The following is a 17,334-nucleotide window of genomic DNA, read 5'->3' on the forward strand; positions in this document are numbered from 1 at the left end:
ACGGGGAAGTGGAGCGGCGGTGCATGGCTTTTGGCTTCTTTTGGCCTCAGGACTCAGGAGCCAAGCCAGAGCGGGTCCAGGGGTTTCGTCACTGTTCATAGCCAAGCCCAGTAGACTTCCTACGAAAACAACAGCCAAGCGCCCAAGCTACTATTTGATTTTAACCGGAAGGCTGGTTCGTTCCTGCCGCCTGGCATCGCTGCTTAGATTTGCTTAGGCGCCAGATGGGCTCTGTCAAATGGCTGTACGCTGTACTGTGCCCTTTCCTTTCTCTTCTTCTTCTTCTTTTTTCCTTTAAACCGGCATGTTCGCTTCAGCTTATCAGACGACTTATCAGCCACCAAATAATATTTTTCTCTCACAACAAATCAACCATTTCAGCTTTTCAGCCGGCTTATAAGTCCAGCCGAACAGATGTAGGTGTCTGTGTTGAAGTTCATGTAGCACACTCTTATCTCAACAGCGCACAGCACTATCAACCGGATCCGTCAGCCTTTTTGTTTTGTTTGGATATCCATGCATATGCTGCACGGCATGTTTTCAGCGCCGGACAGAGACGGAAGCATCTGATGCAAGAAAAACGGCCGGGTCCGATGCCCCATTGACCGCCCTTTTCCCCCCCTCAGCAACACATGCATGTGCTCCATGGGGCTAGCACATCTAGCGGACCCTCAATGACGAAATTTATAATACACTCCATCTCAATTCAAATTTTGCGTTATAGTAAACATATTAGATGACGACACATGACAGGTCTAGTTGTTTTAGGAAGTGATAATTCATTATATGTAATGTAGATAGGTGTAAAACCAAGGTTGCAATTGTCGTTGTAGGTGATAAAAAATCACATATTTGAATTACCAAATATGAATTGGTGGATTATTTAGAGCTTCAGCATTTTCTTAGATGAGAAATCCTAAAAGAAGGGAAAATCCTATAAATTCTCATAAAAAGCAAAATATCCAACGATCATTTATGGACCCTAGCATCACTAAAAAAATAGCCATCGAATTTAATCTTTCTCTAAATTATTATCCACATTTGCCATCATACAAGAATCAAACAAAGTACCAATAATGTGTACTTCTAAATGACCCACAGCTTCCGTTGGGAAAACTAACACAAATAAACCAAATACCTATTTGCGAATTGTCCACATGTACCTTTGTAACAAGACTAATAAAATGTCCCTGTCTTGGTTTGCTCTCCATGCTTTTCTTTATATAGAAAAACGTCTCTCTCAATCATTTGGGGGAGTATGGAGACCAGACTAAATAAAAATATTATACGATGGACTGATATCCATATAATAGATATGGCGAACATGAGAAAAAAGCTAAGAAAAAATAACCGTGCGCAAGATTCTGATTCGGTGGAGAATATAGTAAGGCACGTGATCATGCAGATACATTGATCACCTCTAAAATCATAAACCATAGACATGAGGGCAAACTGAGTGAGCTCAAGTGGTTAAATTTGTTGTGGTGAAACCTATCCATCCAGGTTCAAGACTCATCACGGGTGACTGTATTTTCTTGGACTTATTTAGGACCGACTCAGCACAGCACGGGTCTTCCAATTGTGCAAAAAAAAAAAGAACATTCCATGACTATACATTACTCATTAAGTATTTTTTTAAATATTGTTAGCTAGCACGTGTAGATGCATGGGTTGATGGGCCAGTTACATATAGATAAATTTTCAGACTAGTATATATTTATTTAATAACGAAGTCAAGAGCACGGCTGCATTATCTCCATATCATCAGATTCGCCAAATCGCACAATGATTCGACCAGAATTGTAAAGGTACTAGTCACTATGAGGCCCGAACATGATAAGTAAAGCATCACTCCTAAGGTGAAGGGTGTAGCGACCGAGGGAATCTCATTCACCCTCCCTTTGCATATCTGGTAGCTTGAGTATGAATCTCCACAGCTTTACAAGGAATAACCTCAAAGTTGGCCTACATATTCCGTTAAAAAAAAGTTGGCCTACATAATGCATTGGATCGTTGAATGCTACAGTGCAACAGGACTAGTCCCACGTGTCACCACGATAAGACGCACATTGCATTAGTCACCTGATCACATACTAACATAAGATCAAATAGCTCGCTTCTTAGGATTGAAATATTTATTAAATTAACATAGAAAGGTTTCCTTTTTTTATAGAAAATTGGGTAAAGCGCAAGGCTGGAATTTAAATTTGTCTGACTATTTCACCTACGTCAATGTACCCTCAAATTGCAAATCTGCCCCCCCCCCCCCCCCCCCCCCCCCCACACACACACACCCACCCACCCAAAAAAAAGGTCTCAGGTGTCATTTAGAATTTTATATCCCTATACTCTCGGTCACTCATCATAACTTTCTACATACACTAAGATGAAATTCACTTTATAAGAAACTCTCTTTGGAGTTCGAGAGTACATTAACCTAAATGACATAGGCACATAGTCGGACGAGTTTAAGATCCGGCAATGCACTTTACTTTAGAAAATTCATATACATTTTGTGCCTATTCCTGCAAGATTTCTCTAGTTCATGCATCTAGAGCGCGGCATGTTGTGACAAATTTGGTCTTTTTCAAAAGTTAGGGCTAAGAAAGTGTTGCGATCGAGCATCACTTCCTACAGTGCTTCTTTTTATCTTCCAGAAAAGAGAGAATTTGAGATAATGTTCACTGAGTTCTCTCATAAAATCAGGAACATATAACTACCACAGGATTCCACTGTAGTCCAATATCTTAAGCTATCCTGTAAGCTATTGTTGGGTCACAATCCCAAAAAGAATCAAAAGAGTGTTTTTTTCCTTTTGCAAAACAAGTTCCAAAAGAGAGCAAACTTCAATTGATGGTGTGCACTGCATTTTTTCCCCATTGTTCAATTCTTCCTCTGCCAGCTCTATTTTCCCCCAACTGCCACCACAGAACAGGAAAAAAAAATCAGAATGCACCTTTTTATCTGTCAAATCTCGAATTATATGAACCAGAATTTTAGTAAATGTGACCATTATTGTCATAATCAAACACTCCCTTCCATTGACTTCATCCTATATATGTTCAAAAAGCCTATGACGACTATTACTTTGTTTTTCTAATACGTCTTTAAATAGGGGAAGCTTTATTAACCAAGTGGATGCAACCACGTGAAAGCATGAAAAATTAGTTCTAGAACTGTGTATATTGAATCTTATGCATCAACCGCAACTAATTTCATGTAATGCAGTTGTGTGAGAGAGAACCACTGCACCCAATTCTATTGCTAAAGTTGTTAAGGAATCTGAGTAAAGAATAGTAGGAATACTTGTAACTATCCTATGTTATTTTAATTAAATACATCATAGACACTGAGTAAAGAGAGAGTAATGCTAGCCCTTGTCTAAGAGCTAGTCCATAGTTCAAAACGATAAAATTATCACCATATTCATCACACATATGCAAAGATTTGTATAGTAAGAGACAAGCTTACATGTAAATAATTAGAGAAGTTAGGTTTCGTGTAGTCTATAGATGACCATATAGTATATGATACTTGTAACTGAATAGGTAAATACGTGCAATGTGCGGGCATCAAAAGAAACGTCTCCTACGAAAGAATTCGATAACAAAAAAATTGAGTGAGGAGCAAAAGCACAAGGCACTACTAGTGGCTGAAGTACACTTTGATCAGCAGGTGGGGCGCATTGGTAAGGTTATGCAGATTGTGATGCCAGCTACCAGGGATCTGCTACACCCGATATAGACTAATAGATGGGCCTCGAGGAGCTTGCTTACTCATTTGCAAGTGGTGTAAGAGATGGAATTTAGATGATAGGTTTGTCACCAAAGCTTTGGTTATTATGTTAGATCTTTGGTAGCCCAGAAAGCCTAGTGGATTGTATTAGGCCGCTGGGAACGTATTAGTTTGGAAGCAAGCATGGGAATGTGACGCATTAGGCCGCTGATCTATGGCGAGGGCGAGGGCACGACGCCACGTTATGCTACCATGGTGCACATGCACTAGGGTGAATAATTTTTTTTTAGTAACTTGACTGATTTTCACCATATAACAGAAGGAAATTTCGTGCATTAGTTGCTTGATTATTTGTGCACGACCTTCATCTTGATGCTAGCTTCGCCCCTGCCCAAAGGCCTGAGAAAAGGTGTGGAGACGCTCTGGTCATCGCGACACAAGGCGTAAAGCCAGCGTGATTGAGCTTCTTTTACATTGACACTTGCCATGCTGTAAAGGAGCCAGCAGCCATGGGTCCTACCGGCCTATCATTTGCAAAGCAGCGGCAGTGCAGCGCGATGGAGGACGCTAGGAGCAGCATGCAGCGGGGACGGCGCGCAGGAGACAGAAGAATTGGAGATATTGATCCTGATGCCGCGCGGGGCCGGCGCCGGTCGCGGGCTCGAGCCCGATCGGCTAGACGCCGGGGCGTGCAGGGAATCCGGCGCCGTCGCCGTCGCCCCGGGTTTTCCTTTGACTAGGGCTCAGCTCCTCTCCGGCTCCGCTACCGTCTTCCCCCTCTCGACGAGAGATGGAGCACCATATCTTTAGCCATCCCGGCCGGGGAGAGAGATGCAGGCGTCGCCGTCGCCCACCCGCCTTTCCACGGCCGTCTTTTTGACCGGGAATCTCCTCCTTTCTCGCCCATGACCGTCCCTCCGATCCCTCCCAGCAGCTGAGAACGAAGCGAACCCTCTAGCCCCGGCGGCAGGAGAATGCCCGTCACCCCTGTGCTTTCTCGCATGCACGTACGGCCCCGATCCTCCTCTCATATGCATGAACGGTCGTCGCCGCTTTAATTCCACGTTCGTGGTGAACCTGTGCGCGCGGCTGCTGCACACAGGGAGACCGACATGTGGGCCATCGCTGTACTGGCCAGTTGTCTACGTGAGCTAGCTTCTTCCGTTTGGTGTGGTCAGCGGAAGCAGCTAGTGGACAGCAAGGTGCTGGGATTGGGAGCGAGCTCCAGCCTCCACGGACGCAGGATCTCAGCCCGCGTTGCTTGCAAGCAACGCGGGTAAGTTGCTTGCAAGGGTCTGTTTGGTAGAGCTCTCGATCGATCCCAAGTTTACGCATGGTGAGTTTAGACATTTAGAGGACGGGCCGGCAGGACTGTGCGTGTGATCTTGACCGAAAAGCGACGACCATGTTAAATGGCCTATCTGATAGCGTTCTTCAGGTCAGAGCAATGAGCATCCGATGGACCAATAAGGTCGTCAGGTCGGCACTGTTGGACAAGCTAGCGGGTACGTAGCTCTCGGTAGTGAACTATCAACTGATTCGAAGAGAAAAATCTGGAGTACTTCTCCAACCAACCTTTGTTTTAGAAGAAGGCACGAGCACTGCCACTCAACTAAGATAGAGGAACAGCTTTGTGAATCCTTGGTTACGTTGATGCAACGACTGGGATATCTTTATTCCTGCGTCTGAAAGATTAAGATATATAGAGGAAATGAGTGTTTATGAGCAGAACTTCGGAAAGTATTTCAGCAACTACCTAAGCTGGCTAATGACAAAGTGGTAATTCCACAGGTGTTTGGATGTTTTGTACAGCTAACAGCAGTCTTTTGTTTCCAAAGGCCCGTGCTCCTGTCGCGTGGATTCACGAGAGAAAATGAAGACGAAAAACAAATCTACTTATTGAGAAGACAGAACAGCAAGTCTTCTTTGCTAACTGCCTAGGACTTTCGATACTGCAGCATGTAAAAAACTTTTTGATAGTGCAAATGCTGCTGCTCACTAGGTACTAAACATGTGTACTTTCTCTCAGACCATCGTCCTAAAAGAGAAGGACTGAAAGTGTTAAGGTACTATAGTACTATGTACTTAACATGCTCAGAAAAGGGAGATCCTGGGCACTTAGGATAACTGCAACTTTTATTTTCCAGAATGCCAAGGCTGTGGTCTTTTTTTTTTGAAGGAAAAGGCTGTGGGTCTTCCCTCGTGAAGGTTCTATCCCTCTGCATTGCCTATAAATAGTCTCCCGGCCAGCGTCGCCCATCCTCGCCAGCCTCGAGCTCGATCTCTTCTCAGGGACCTTTGACCCAAGTGTTGGAATCTGAGAATGATGATGGGCAGGAGGGAGTCCTCGGAGACCTTGAGGTAAGATGATAAGAGATGCTATTCTTTCTTTCAGCTTTCAGCATTGATATGCGCGCTTCGATGAACATGCACTCCAGGCTCAAGTTCATCCCACACTGCACCTAACCCTTATAGAGATGTAGGCATATATGCAGAAACCATCAAGGCACCTCAACAATCAATCTAAGTCAATCTAAGGCTTGAAACATATCCATTATATTTACTGTAACCACGTGAAACCAGCCAGATTGCGGTTGCAGAACTATACAAGCCGCTGCTCCGAGTAATCTGGAAGTGTAGCTAGATTAATCTATGCATCAAAGTAACTGAAGCATGTGCATGTATGTCTCCCATGATCAGGAACAAATGCGCGGCCTGCTACAGGCAGTACAACAGGATGGAGCACCTGGTGGAGCACATGAAGGTGAACTACCACTCGGTGCACGAGCCCAGGTGCGGCGTCTGCGGCAAGCACTGCCGCTCCTTCGAGTCGCTCAGGGAGCATCTGATCGGTACGCAGAAAACTGAGAACCAAGGACAGCAGCTCACAGCTGAACGATCGTGGTTTCTGACGCTGCCTCTTCTCAATCTTTAGGGCCATTGCCCAAGGTGGAGTGCGCGCGGGTTTTCAGCGTCCGCGGCTGCAGCATCTGCCTCAACATCTTCGACAGCAACGCCGCCGTCAGATACCACCGTGCAGCCTGCCAATACACTCGTGCTGCTCCGGTAATGATTTACTGATTTCTACTCTATTCATTCATATTACCATATATTCAGTTCATTTCAGAACTCAGATGCATAGACATCCCTTTGTTGTGACTTTGGTTGATGCTAGATTCTAACATTTTTCTTCCTTTCCATCTGGTCCCAGATGCCCAGGGGTGGCATAACTGGCCGTGCGGTTGCTCTGGCTTGTAAAATGGTTGGAGGAGGGAGTGACGGCTCAGTGGACCTTTGTGCAAGGGTGTGCCTCATTGGAGAAGACGAGAATATCATCTTCCAGACCTATGTCAAACCTACAGCTCCAGTCACCAACTACAGGTAACATTTCATTCCATTACTTTTCCTGCATACCAGTAGTCTCCCATTTGTAATAGATGGTACAAGAGAAATTATCAAACCAGCGAAAAAAACCAGAAAGAAAGCATTAGCGATCATTGAGTGGACACTATGCTGGAAACTGGACAGGAGATTTGCATGGACCACTTTCTAAAATGAGACGAGCTGATTATTTGTGTGTTCAGGTATGAAGTAACTGGGGTAAGGCCAGAGTACTTGAGGGACGCAATGCCACTGAAGGTTGCACAGAGGAGGATCCAGGAGATCTTGTGCAACGGGGAGCCGCTGTGGAAGTTACGCCCAAGGAGTTATGGAAGGGCAAAGATCCTGGTTGGCCATGGCCTGGAACATGATCTTGAGCGCCTAGGGTTGGAGTACCCCGCATTCATGATCAGGTGAGGAGAACTAGATAACTAAGTGGGTTGTAGTCTATCTGCTTTCTAACATATATAGATCTTGCTTACCTAGCTATGGTTTAGGAATCCAGAGTCAAAGTTGCTACGGTTTCTAACATTGACGCATGTGCAGGGACACTGCAAAATACCCGCCTCTGTTGAAGACTAGCAAACTGAGTAACTCCCTGAAGTATCTTACACAAGCATATCTTGGGTATGTCACTAGCAGGCTATTCTAAACAATCAGCCTACTACTTAGTATCTCCGTAATGCTAAATAGATTGTTTTTGCATCTTATTGTAGGTATGATATTCAAACAGGCATTCAGGATCCCTATGAGGACTGTGTGGCAGCAATGAGGCTGTACATCAGGATGAGATCACAGGCTCACCCGAGAGATTATAACTCCGGTTCAGGTGAGGCCCAGAACAACTACCCAGCCTGGAGGCAGAGAGAACTGGAGAGGATGAGCCCAGAAGAACTGCTGGCACTTTCAGCATCAGACTATTATTGCTGGTGCCTGGATTACTAAATTGATCGGCTATAAAGCGAATAAGGCAGGCCAACATTGTTGGTCCATTCATATTCCGTCTACGGCAATAATTTTAGATGTACAAATAGCTTGCGGCTTGACTATACTGGGGTTAATTATAACATATATACATGTAACGCTTTCATATAAATATTGGTGATTTAGAGCTGTAAGAAGTGATATTATCTTAATGATATTATATGGCAAGAGGGTTTTTTTACCTTGCTTTATGAATCCAGAAAATGAGAAAACCAGAAGTACATCAACTATACGCCAAAGGCAGATAAAAAGGACATTTATCTACATGTAACGAATGGACGATTGTACATTCTGTGCAGCGTGTCAGACTATCTCAGTGCTATACAAGTATATCTACATTAGCCTGCAGTAGACCATACCTGTGCGAAATGAAGATTCAAGTTTCTGAGCTGTTGAAGAAGAGCCTTACACTGGAGTCATTGAATTTCCGGCATTGCTTAGCTTCTGCGGGTGGATTCTTAGGTTTGGGCTCGTCCGGTTTTGCCTGCTTGTCACCCTTGTCCTTGGATTGGCTCCTATTTAGCTTGATGAACTCAAGACACTGTCGAATGATTGTCAGCACCGTGAAATGTGTCTCAAAGTCATTCTTGATGACAGGTGGATGGTGGAGGTTGGGCCCATTGTTGCTCCAGGTGTAGTTCTCGATGAAGTAAACACAATCAGTTCGGGCCCTGAACGAAACCTCCCGTAGTAGCTCTTCAGCCTGCCTAATTGATCTCATGGCCTTCTTAAAAGTCAATACAACGATCAAATTAAGCCCTGTTAATAGATGTTAGGGACAATTAGAGCCAGCCTTGAGACAAGATTTAAAAAGCACATGTTAAAGTGTTAAGTAAAAATCTCATCGGTGGGAAATCTTCACTTTCTTTTCTGCGAAGGCAGATCAATTTTCTCTTTGTGTGAAAGAAATTAAAGAAACAAACAGGGCCAATGTTACTTGCAAGACTCACTATAAGCTGATTTTTAAAGCTTGGGATCTATAAGCAAAAGGACACTTGAACAGGGAAATTTAACAGCCTCCTCCCTACACAAATCCTTTTAAGGGGGGTGTTTGATACACCCTCCTAAACTTCTAAACTTTAGTACCTGTCACATCGGATATTTGATACTAATTAGGAGTATTAAATATAGTCTAATTACAAAACTAATTGCACAGATGGAGTCTAATTCGCGAGACGAATCTATTAAGCCTAATTAGTCCATGATTTGACAATGTGGTGCTACAGTGACCATTTGCTAATGATGGATTAATTAATCTTAATAGATTCGTCTCGCGAATTAGTATAGGGGTTCTGCAGTTATTTTTATAATTAGCTCATGTTTAGTTCTCCTAATTAGCGTCCGAACATCCGATGTGACCCTCTTAAAGCTTAGCACCTCGTATCCAAACAGCCCCTAAATCGATAGCAAAATGACGATTACTAATCCATATGGTTCCATTTCTTTTTTTCTGCAGAAAATCCAGGTCCAATGTCGTTGACGTTTCTACTCTCCCTGTATGGGTTGGGCCTCTCTAGGAGACGGCTCAGTATAAATACTGCGATGCAAAGCCCACGAGAAGTTCCAGAACCTTCTGGAAGCTGACTGACCTTTGTTCCTGACGGCAGCAGAGATCTCCGGGAGGCGCCTGATGGCGGCGTTCCGCTCCTTGGCGGGCGCGTCGCAGCGCAGCACGAGCACCACGCACTCCGGGTTCCCCCCAATGATCGCGGCATCGATGTCATCCCTGGAGAGCCTCGCCGCCTCGGGGAGCGGCGGCGCGTCAAGCAGGTCCACCACGTTGTCGCCGTCCCCCGCGCCGTCGCCGTCGGCCCCGGCAACCACGGCCTTGACCCTCCGCCGCCGCCTGGGCCCGTCGGTCCCCCCGCCGGGCGGCGAGGCCTCCGCGCGCAGCAGCAGCGGGCCGTCCTCGGCCGCCAGCGCGCGGCACGCCGTGTTGACCAGCGAGCTCTTGCCGTGGGCCCGGAACCCCGTGATCAGCACGGACGGCGCCGGCGACGAGGCGACCTCCTTGGCGCCCCCGCCCCCGCCCCCGCCGCCGTCGCCGTCGCCCTCCTCGACGAGGGCCGAGACGCACTCGCGGATCTCCCTGCGGAGGGACGCCACGGCGTCCTCTCGGCGGAGGCGCGCCGCGACAATGAGCGCCAGCGCCCCGGCGGCCGCCGCCGCGGCTATCTTGAGGAGGAGGGGCAGCCGCGGCATGCGCATCCCGGAGGAGCTGCAGCTGCTGATGCCGGGGAGGGGGCTTTTTGTAATAACAATGTTTCGCCGGGTCCTATAAGGGATAAAATCGATGGATCATGCATCGATATTGCCATCACTGTTGGTGCGAAGCGGCGAAGGCAATGGTTTTTTGGGGAGATTTGGAAGAGGGTTCGCGGGAATAAACTTTGCCTTTTGATGAAGCGCCATGCCGAGGAAGGATGGAATATGGGCACAGGAGGCCGCGTGTAGTGTCTTCGCCTCGCGAGGCCACGGAAAGGATCGAATGCTTTTTTGCCTGTTTTAGGCTACTACTGGTACCAGTTAGTGAACGAAAATAGCAATTCCTTTTCTTTAAGTGAGACGAGAGTATTAATCAATCGAGGAAGTACGTTCACTTACTCCATACAGCACAAGATGGAGCATCACCTCTCCGTACAGCACAATGTGCCGTTCTCCTTTTTAATTGGACTAAATCATGCATTGTATTTCCTCCTTTCCAAATTATAAGTCATTTCACCTCCGAGATTAACTGAATGCAAGCATGAATCTTATTTATTATGAGCATATTAGATATCTGCCATCTTCTTTAGATGTTAAAGAGGTTCAAAGATCACATGTTATTCTGCAGCAATTTTCAAACCTTCATGACATGATAGCGCTTTAACTTGTTTGCTTCAATTTACATCGGCATTCGCGAAATTAGCATAGCTCAATTGGTAAGATTTCTTTGATGCTGGTTTAAGAAATCGTGGCCCTTATCGATCCTAACAGTGACATAAAGTTGGCAAACGAAATGATCACCGGCTGCGCCACCGCGCGCGGCTGCAGGACGTGACACAAGTCGCACACCACGAGCGCGCGCGAGAGCGACCTCCCCCGTGCACCCGCGCTAGCCGGGGACACAGTTTCACCCGTCCCACTCCCACCCTCGCGCCCTTCGCCGCCGCCTCACCGATGCGACGGCCGCACTGCCGCGCGAGCTGCATATATACCAGCCGGTTCCTCCACACTAAACCCAGAGTCCCACACGCTCGCATCTACATCCGTATAGTAGCAGTGGCAGTGAGCACAGAACAGCTGAGCTAGCTCCAGCGCTAGTCCTTCCAGCACCGGTGACACTTCCGCCGCTTGCCATCCATGGCCATGAGGGGAGCGGCGCGGCAGGTGGCCTCGGCCCTGGGGCCGCACGTCCTGCGCAACGCACCGCCCGGGAGGAGCCTTCACGTAAGCGACGCCTTTGCAATCGTATCGTTTGGGTCACCGTACGTGACGATGAGTTTTTCCTAACGTTTACTCTGTTTCGATTGTGTACCACCACTAGGCGTCGTCCGCCGGCAGCAAGAAGATCGTGGCGTGTTCTACAAGGGCGGCGAGTACGCCGACCGGAACCCCAACTTCGTCGACTGCGCCGAGAACGCCCTCGGCATCCGCGGCTGGCTCGAGTCCCAGGGCCACCAGTACGTCGTCACCGACGACAAGGACGGGCCCAACTCCGGTGACCACCTCCCTCTCCAGTTAGTTACTTCAGGCGTTCGTTCCTTCTTCATATGAATCGCTGTGCAGAACGCCACGTCACATTACACGCATGACACGTGGTTATGGTTCTGGCGCCTGCAGAGCTGGAGAAGCACATCGCGGACGGGCACGTGCTCATCACCACGCTGTTCCACCCGGCGTACGTGACCGCGGGCCGCATCGCGCGCGCGGGGAACCTGGAGCTGCTCCTCATGGCGGGGATCGGGTCGGACCACGTCGACCTGGCGGCGGCCGCGGCGGCGGGGCTCACCGTCGCCGAGGTCACCGGCAGCAACACGGTGTCGGTGGCCGAGGACCAGCTCATGCGCGTGCTCGTCCTCGTCCGCAACTTCCTGCCGGTCCACCGCCAGGCCGCCGCCGGGCGCACGACCTGGAGGGCAAGACCGTCGGCGCCGGCCGGATCGGGCGCCTCAAGCCGTTCGGCTGCAGGCTGCTCTACCACGACAGGCTGCTCATTTTCAGCTGGTTTAATACTGGCAATGGCAAAGGTGTTTGAAATTGTTGCGTTTCTGATGATGATCAGGATACGGCGGCGATGTCTGGCACCCTCAGCCGGCGCCCAAGGACCACCCATGGCGCTACATGTCGAACAACGCCATGACCCCTCACATCTCCGGCACCACCATTGATGGCCAGGTCAGCTGCAAAACATGCTATGCTTCTTGAGCGTTGATTTGGTGATGCCATAAGCATTCCCATGGCAAACGATTTGTTGCAGCTGAGGTACGCGGCCGGGGTGAAGGACATGCTGGAGAGGTACTTCAAGGGCCAGGATTTCCCGGTGCAGAACTACATCGTCAAGGAAGGCCAGCTCGCCGGCCAGTACCAGTGAGCACCTGTCAAGACACAGCTGCATGGTGGGAACCCTGCTGCTGCCTCGGCCTTCTCTGCGACTATATACATGTCAATCACCATAAATAAAATCACGCAATTTACGCGATGCCATCATGGAGATGAATGAATCTAACGGTTTCCTTAATATATCTGGTTTAAGCTTGCAATGTGCAATAACCTTTGCCCAAAGTAAGACAGCATGGCTATGTTGGCATTTATTTACCTACAGAATTTTCAGTTCTCTATCAACAGCCAAACAAGCCGATAAACCAGAAAATAACCACAAGGAAATCAACTTTTACAGCCTTGCTCTGAACGATAACCTTGCTAAGATCACTGCATTTGCGACTCATTAAACAAAATGGTTGTTGAAAACTAAACGGCCCTTGTTGGTTTGGGCTTAACAGATGTTGGAATGATGCAAATCTCCTCTTGTAGACTGCATCCAGCCTGACGCATACATGCATACTGGGTCAAGTACTTCAATGCTTCCATTAATAGTGATGACGTGCAAGTGCTCATAATTGAAGTGCATTCAAGCCTTTCATTAGTGCATCAGTGTGCTCAGGTTTCCCGACCGAAATACGAATATACCCCTTCAATTCCTTCTTGTCATAGTGGCGGATCATCACTCCCATCTTCGCAAGGTCTTCCTGAAATTTTGTTATTAATAGAAGGCATCAATGATGTGCAAATCCATACTGTTCAATCATTTGTGCATTTTTTAGAAAATGTGAGCAGAGATATTCTTTTGCAGACGACCAATCTTGGTTTGGAAAGAGACAGAGATGAGAGATGCCTAATCTTCAGGTTCCAATATCTGACATTTTCTGACCTCAAAATCACAATAGAAGTGACTGATACCTCAATGGAACAAGATAGAAACGTGGATTGTGCAATAAGAAGAAAAACAAACCTTTATTTTCTTTGCATCCTTTCCTGATGTAACCTCACAGAGAATGAAGTTAGAATGACTGGGAAATGGTTTCAGGAATGGTATCCCTTTTAGAAGATTGAACAGCCTCTCCCTCTCTTGTAACAGTAAATTTTTCACATTCTTCCATTGTACAACGTTCAACAGGAGCACGCTGAGTTAGATAAAGTCAAACTATGGAAAGAATATTAGAATGACTTTGTAAAAGTGATACCTCCAAATAGGTTGGATTCTGCAACGCAGCACATGCTGAAACTTCTGCTGCGACAGAAACATTATAAGGCTGCTTGGCCCGCCACAAATACTCGATAATGCTTAGAGGAAATGCTCCATAACCCACACGAAGACCAGCTAAACCTGCATCGTCAATAACTTGTAAGACATTTCCTAACTTTATTTTCATCTATTTTGTAGCAAAACTGCAAAAGTTTCTGTTATGGTTTTGTTCAACGCAAGTAACTCATAACTGGTGCATAGCAGCTGACATGAGCTAAAAAAAAGTAGAACCAATGGTTGGACTAGCAGTTTCCTTATCAAAGTCTAGTGTCGTGAGGTCAGAAAACAATAAACCTAGATCTCCAAATACATTAATCTTTACGTGTTAACTAACAAGGACAAAAAGATAAATCACAAACCTGCTCGTTTGCTAAATGTTCGGAGAACAATCAAATTATCATGCTTCTTAACCCATGACATCCTTGTCTGAAGGCTAGAAAACTCAATATAAGCTTCATCCAGCACTACAAGTATCGGAAGATCAAGTATCTTTAAAAGATCCTCATTGTTGATTACACTGAAATAAATATAATAAAAAGTAATTGAGTAAAATATCGTTTTTTGGACAGCAGCCAAATAGAATAGCTCCACTTATGAACGACAAAGATATACCTTCCGTCTGGATTGTTTGGGGATGTCAGAAATATGCATTTTGGGTTATCCTGTTTTACCACTTCAACAATACGATCGACATCTAGAGAAAAATCAGGAAGCCTTGGAACTATATCAAAGAACGGTGAATGGCATGCAAAAAAAGGAAGAAGAATCAGAAGTTGCATAGAGTGTAAGACAGAATTAATTTAGGACAGACGCGACAATAAATTCAGGAATCATGGAAGGTTAGAAAAGTATAAGTAAAAATTAAGAAAGAACTATTAGTTACCCACCCTTGATGACAAGTGCACCATTTACTGAAGCATCAAACTCATACATAGTGAATGTCGGAGGACAATCAATAATTTTGTCACCTGGTTCAAGTACGCATCTGCATTTGCGCCATTTATGAGATAGTCTGGTGAGGTAATATTTTTTTTAGAAAATGAGACATAAATGAGCTGGACGCTAACCTCATAATTAAATCGATTAGTTCATCCGCACCGCATCCAGCAAGTATGTATTCAGATTCAATTCCACAATCTTCAGCAAGAGCAGCACGCAAGTGGCGGCTTTCCGGATCAGGGTACACATAGGGGAACTTAAGACTACCTAATGCTGTAGCCACCTACAGAGTGGAAGTCACGCTTTAGTTACATACAGCGAAGAGAAACTGTTATTATTGTGCACGAATCATCACAGCTTTGAGTAATAGAATTTCATGTTTCCTTCCTAGAAATGATTCGTGTTCCCAAAGCCTAACTTATGATGGTTAAGAAAGTAGTGTTTCAAATACTAGTATATAGGTTACATCGGACTAATCTTTATATTGAAGAGTGGAACTCACCTCTGGGGGTGGACCATATGGATTCTCATTTGCATCGAGCTTGATTATGTCCTCTGGTCTACGCCCAAGCCGAGCAGATAGCACCTGGTAAGAGCTTCCATTTTCAGCAAACTTAAAACTAGTACTACACAGTATCATATCACAGCAACATCAAAAGTAAGCTTGAAAAACTAATACATTGCCGCACTCAGTAATTTGAGCTGCGCTACATTCCATTCTCAACAAAGGCCAGAGCAACTCGCCGCGGGGCATTTCCACGAGCACCTCGCGCGTAGCAAAAGGCCGGCGTCTCCCCAACACAAAGGGAATCCAACAGTGGGGGCGCTTATGCATACCTCGAAGGGCAGGATGGGCTGGTACGGGGCGAGGGTCCTGAGGTGGCGCCGGATGAAGGATTCACCGGACGGCCGCCGCTTCGCCTCGGACGCCGCCGGCTCCTCCACCGGAGCCGCCGACGACATGGGGCGGAAGGACGCCCTGCCTCCCGGGCGCCGCCTCTCGCCTGCGAAGTGGGAGGCGGCAGCCGGCGACGGGTTCCGGATGCGGAACCGGGTGGCCCAATCCATCAACGAAGCGGCGCCGCCGAGTGGGGAGGAGTTCGCTCGCTGGCCAGTTGGTTCGCAGAGGGCCAAGTGAGATGACAGGGGCCAGGGGCCGTCTCGCGCACGTGAGGACCGGCCGGAGGAGACCCCACGGCTTTGGAGGCGCTTTAGGATTCGTGCCGGCACGGATCGAGGGACCCGATCGACGGCTGGCGCTGGAGACAGGGCAGAGCTGGGATTTCTCCGTGCGACCGTGCCCCGGTGTCGAATCCCTGGCCGTTTCATCGTTCTCGCCACCGGCCACCGGGCGCGCGCGTTCCCGATGCGTGCTGCGTGCTTGGGAGGCACGCACGCGATCGCTTCTCCCGGTGAACCTCGCTCATTTCCTTGACGCCTGGATCGATCGATCGCGTGGAGTAGTCGTGTGTGCTTGACTATATATCTGACAAGCCACTGCCGATGGTGACGCGATCCAATCACCAGGACCTAACACGGTATGTTTGGTTTGAGTTGCTTATTATAAACAATTTAAAGTTGCTTATTTGGAGTTGCTTATTTTTTTTCAGTTGTTTGGATACCCTTGCTTATAAGCATTGAATGAGGTGGATATTGTCATGTTTGCCCCTAATCATTGAGAGAGAGAGGGAGGGCAACCAGACATTCAATGAGGGCAAGAGGTGTAAAGTGCATCGGGAAGTCCCCGTAAGCGACCCAAGAATTGCTTATTTGCTTATAATAAGCAACCCCATAAGCAAGAGTGATTGGTTTCATAAGCAACTTATTTGTTTATTTTAAGTTGCTTATGCATAAGCATGTGAAACCAAGCAGACCCTTATTAAAATAAGGAAGTTCAAATTTCCCCAGGTTTAAGAAAGGAAGGGAAGACCTCGTTTAATACCAACGTCAAATAACGAATCCAATTCTCCACCCAATCATCAAGACCCTAACGCGGCGGCAACGTTAAACACTCGTGCATGGTCAGGCATGTTCGATCTCCGTGGGTGGACGTGCAAAAAATTCTTTGCGGAAAAGCCTGGTAAGAAAAAAGCTTTTAACTAAGAAACTGCGTCAAAGCTTTGCCAGGTACCTCGTCGTCCCCCTCACTCGGACTATTGGGTTCTGACTTCTGAACTTGCTGGCTTGCTGCTGCCCTTCCAGAGAATGCAGTGTGTTACATTCTTTTAGAGAAGGAGGAATCCGAGTTAGAGATGGGAGAAGATGATGGCTCACTTCTATATGGCTCACTTCTATATGGATATAAGAGATTCTGACTCGGACTCATTTTAGGCCTTGTTTAGTTGCTAAAATTGGGAGTGCCACATTACTGTACCGGCACTGTAGCACACTGTAGCGTTTCGTTTGTATTTGTGAATTATTGTCCAAACATTGACTAATTAGGCTCAAAAGATTCGTCTCGCAAAGTACAACAAAACTGTGCAATTAGTTTTTAATTTCATCTACATTTA

At 46.8% G+C, this 17,334-nt stretch overlaps 4 protein-coding genes and 1 pseudogene across 4 annotated transcripts; 3 read left to right on the forward strand and 2 right to left on the reverse strand.

Annotated features, from left to right (window-relative positions):
- Nucleotides 1–5,804: 5,804 nt before the first annotated feature.
- LOC117842273 (uncharacterized) lies at nucleotides 5,805–8,281 on the forward strand. The gene is made up of 7 exons (XM_034722666.2): nucleotides 5,805–6,096; nucleotides 6,436–6,587; nucleotides 6,671–6,801; nucleotides 6,947–7,116; nucleotides 7,320–7,529; nucleotides 7,663–7,743; nucleotides 7,833–8,281. Exons 1-7 carry the CDS (start codon nucleotides 6,059–6,061, stop codon nucleotides 8,059–8,061), a joined length of 1,011 nt encoding a protein of 336 aa, XP_034578557.1. The 5' UTR covers nucleotides 5,805–6,058; the 3' UTR covers nucleotides 8,062–8,281.
- Nucleotides 8,230–10,519, reverse strand: LOC117842282 (uncharacterized). Its single transcript, XM_034722677.2, has 2 exons — nucleotides 9,690–10,519; nucleotides 8,230–8,859 (listed from the first exon to the last, which is right to left on the reverse strand). The coding sequence occupies exons 1-2, from the start codon at nucleotides 10,306–10,308 to the stop codon at nucleotides 8,477–8,479; spliced, it is 1,002 nt and encodes a 333-aa protein (XP_034578568.1). The 5' UTR covers nucleotides 10,309–10,519; the 3' UTR covers nucleotides 8,230–8,476.
- Nucleotides 10,520–11,442: 923 nt separating this feature from the next.
- LOC117856294 (formate dehydrogenase 1, mitochondrial-like) lies at nucleotides 11,443–12,451 on the forward strand (annotated as a pseudogene).
- LOC140220095 (formate dehydrogenase 1, mitochondrial-like) lies at nucleotides 12,361–12,678 on the forward strand (the record flags this gene model as incomplete). The annotated part of the gene is made up of 2 exons (XM_072291432.1): nucleotides 12,361–12,477; nucleotides 12,560–12,678. Coding segments are annotated over 2 exons (231 nt in total), but the record flags the coding sequence as incomplete, so codon positions are not given.
- Nucleotides 12,679–12,795: 117 nt separating this feature from the next.
- LOC117836665 (histidinol-phosphate aminotransferase, chloroplastic) lies at nucleotides 12,796–15,961 on the reverse strand. Its single transcript, XM_034716135.2, has 9 exons — nucleotides 15,662–15,961; nucleotides 15,327–15,410; nucleotides 14,953–15,107; nucleotides 14,773–14,870; nucleotides 14,498–14,606; nucleotides 14,245–14,402; nucleotides 13,824–13,966; nucleotides 13,592–13,732; nucleotides 12,796–13,328 (listed from the first exon to the last, which is right to left on the reverse strand). The coding sequence occupies exons 1-9, from the start codon at nucleotides 15,890–15,892 to the stop codon at nucleotides 13,194–13,196; spliced, it is 1,254 nt and encodes a 417-aa protein (XP_034572026.1). The 5' UTR covers nucleotides 15,893–15,961; the 3' UTR covers nucleotides 12,796–13,193.
- Nucleotides 15,962–17,334: the final 1,373 nt, after the last annotated feature.

The sequence above is a fragment of the Setaria viridis genome, chromosome 1 (genome assembly GCF_005286985.2).
Source record: "Setaria viridis chromosome 1, Setaria_viridis_v4.0, whole genome shotgun sequence".
Classification (NCBI taxonomy): Eukaryota; Viridiplantae; Streptophyta; class Magnoliopsida; order Poales; family Poaceae; genus Setaria; species Setaria viridis.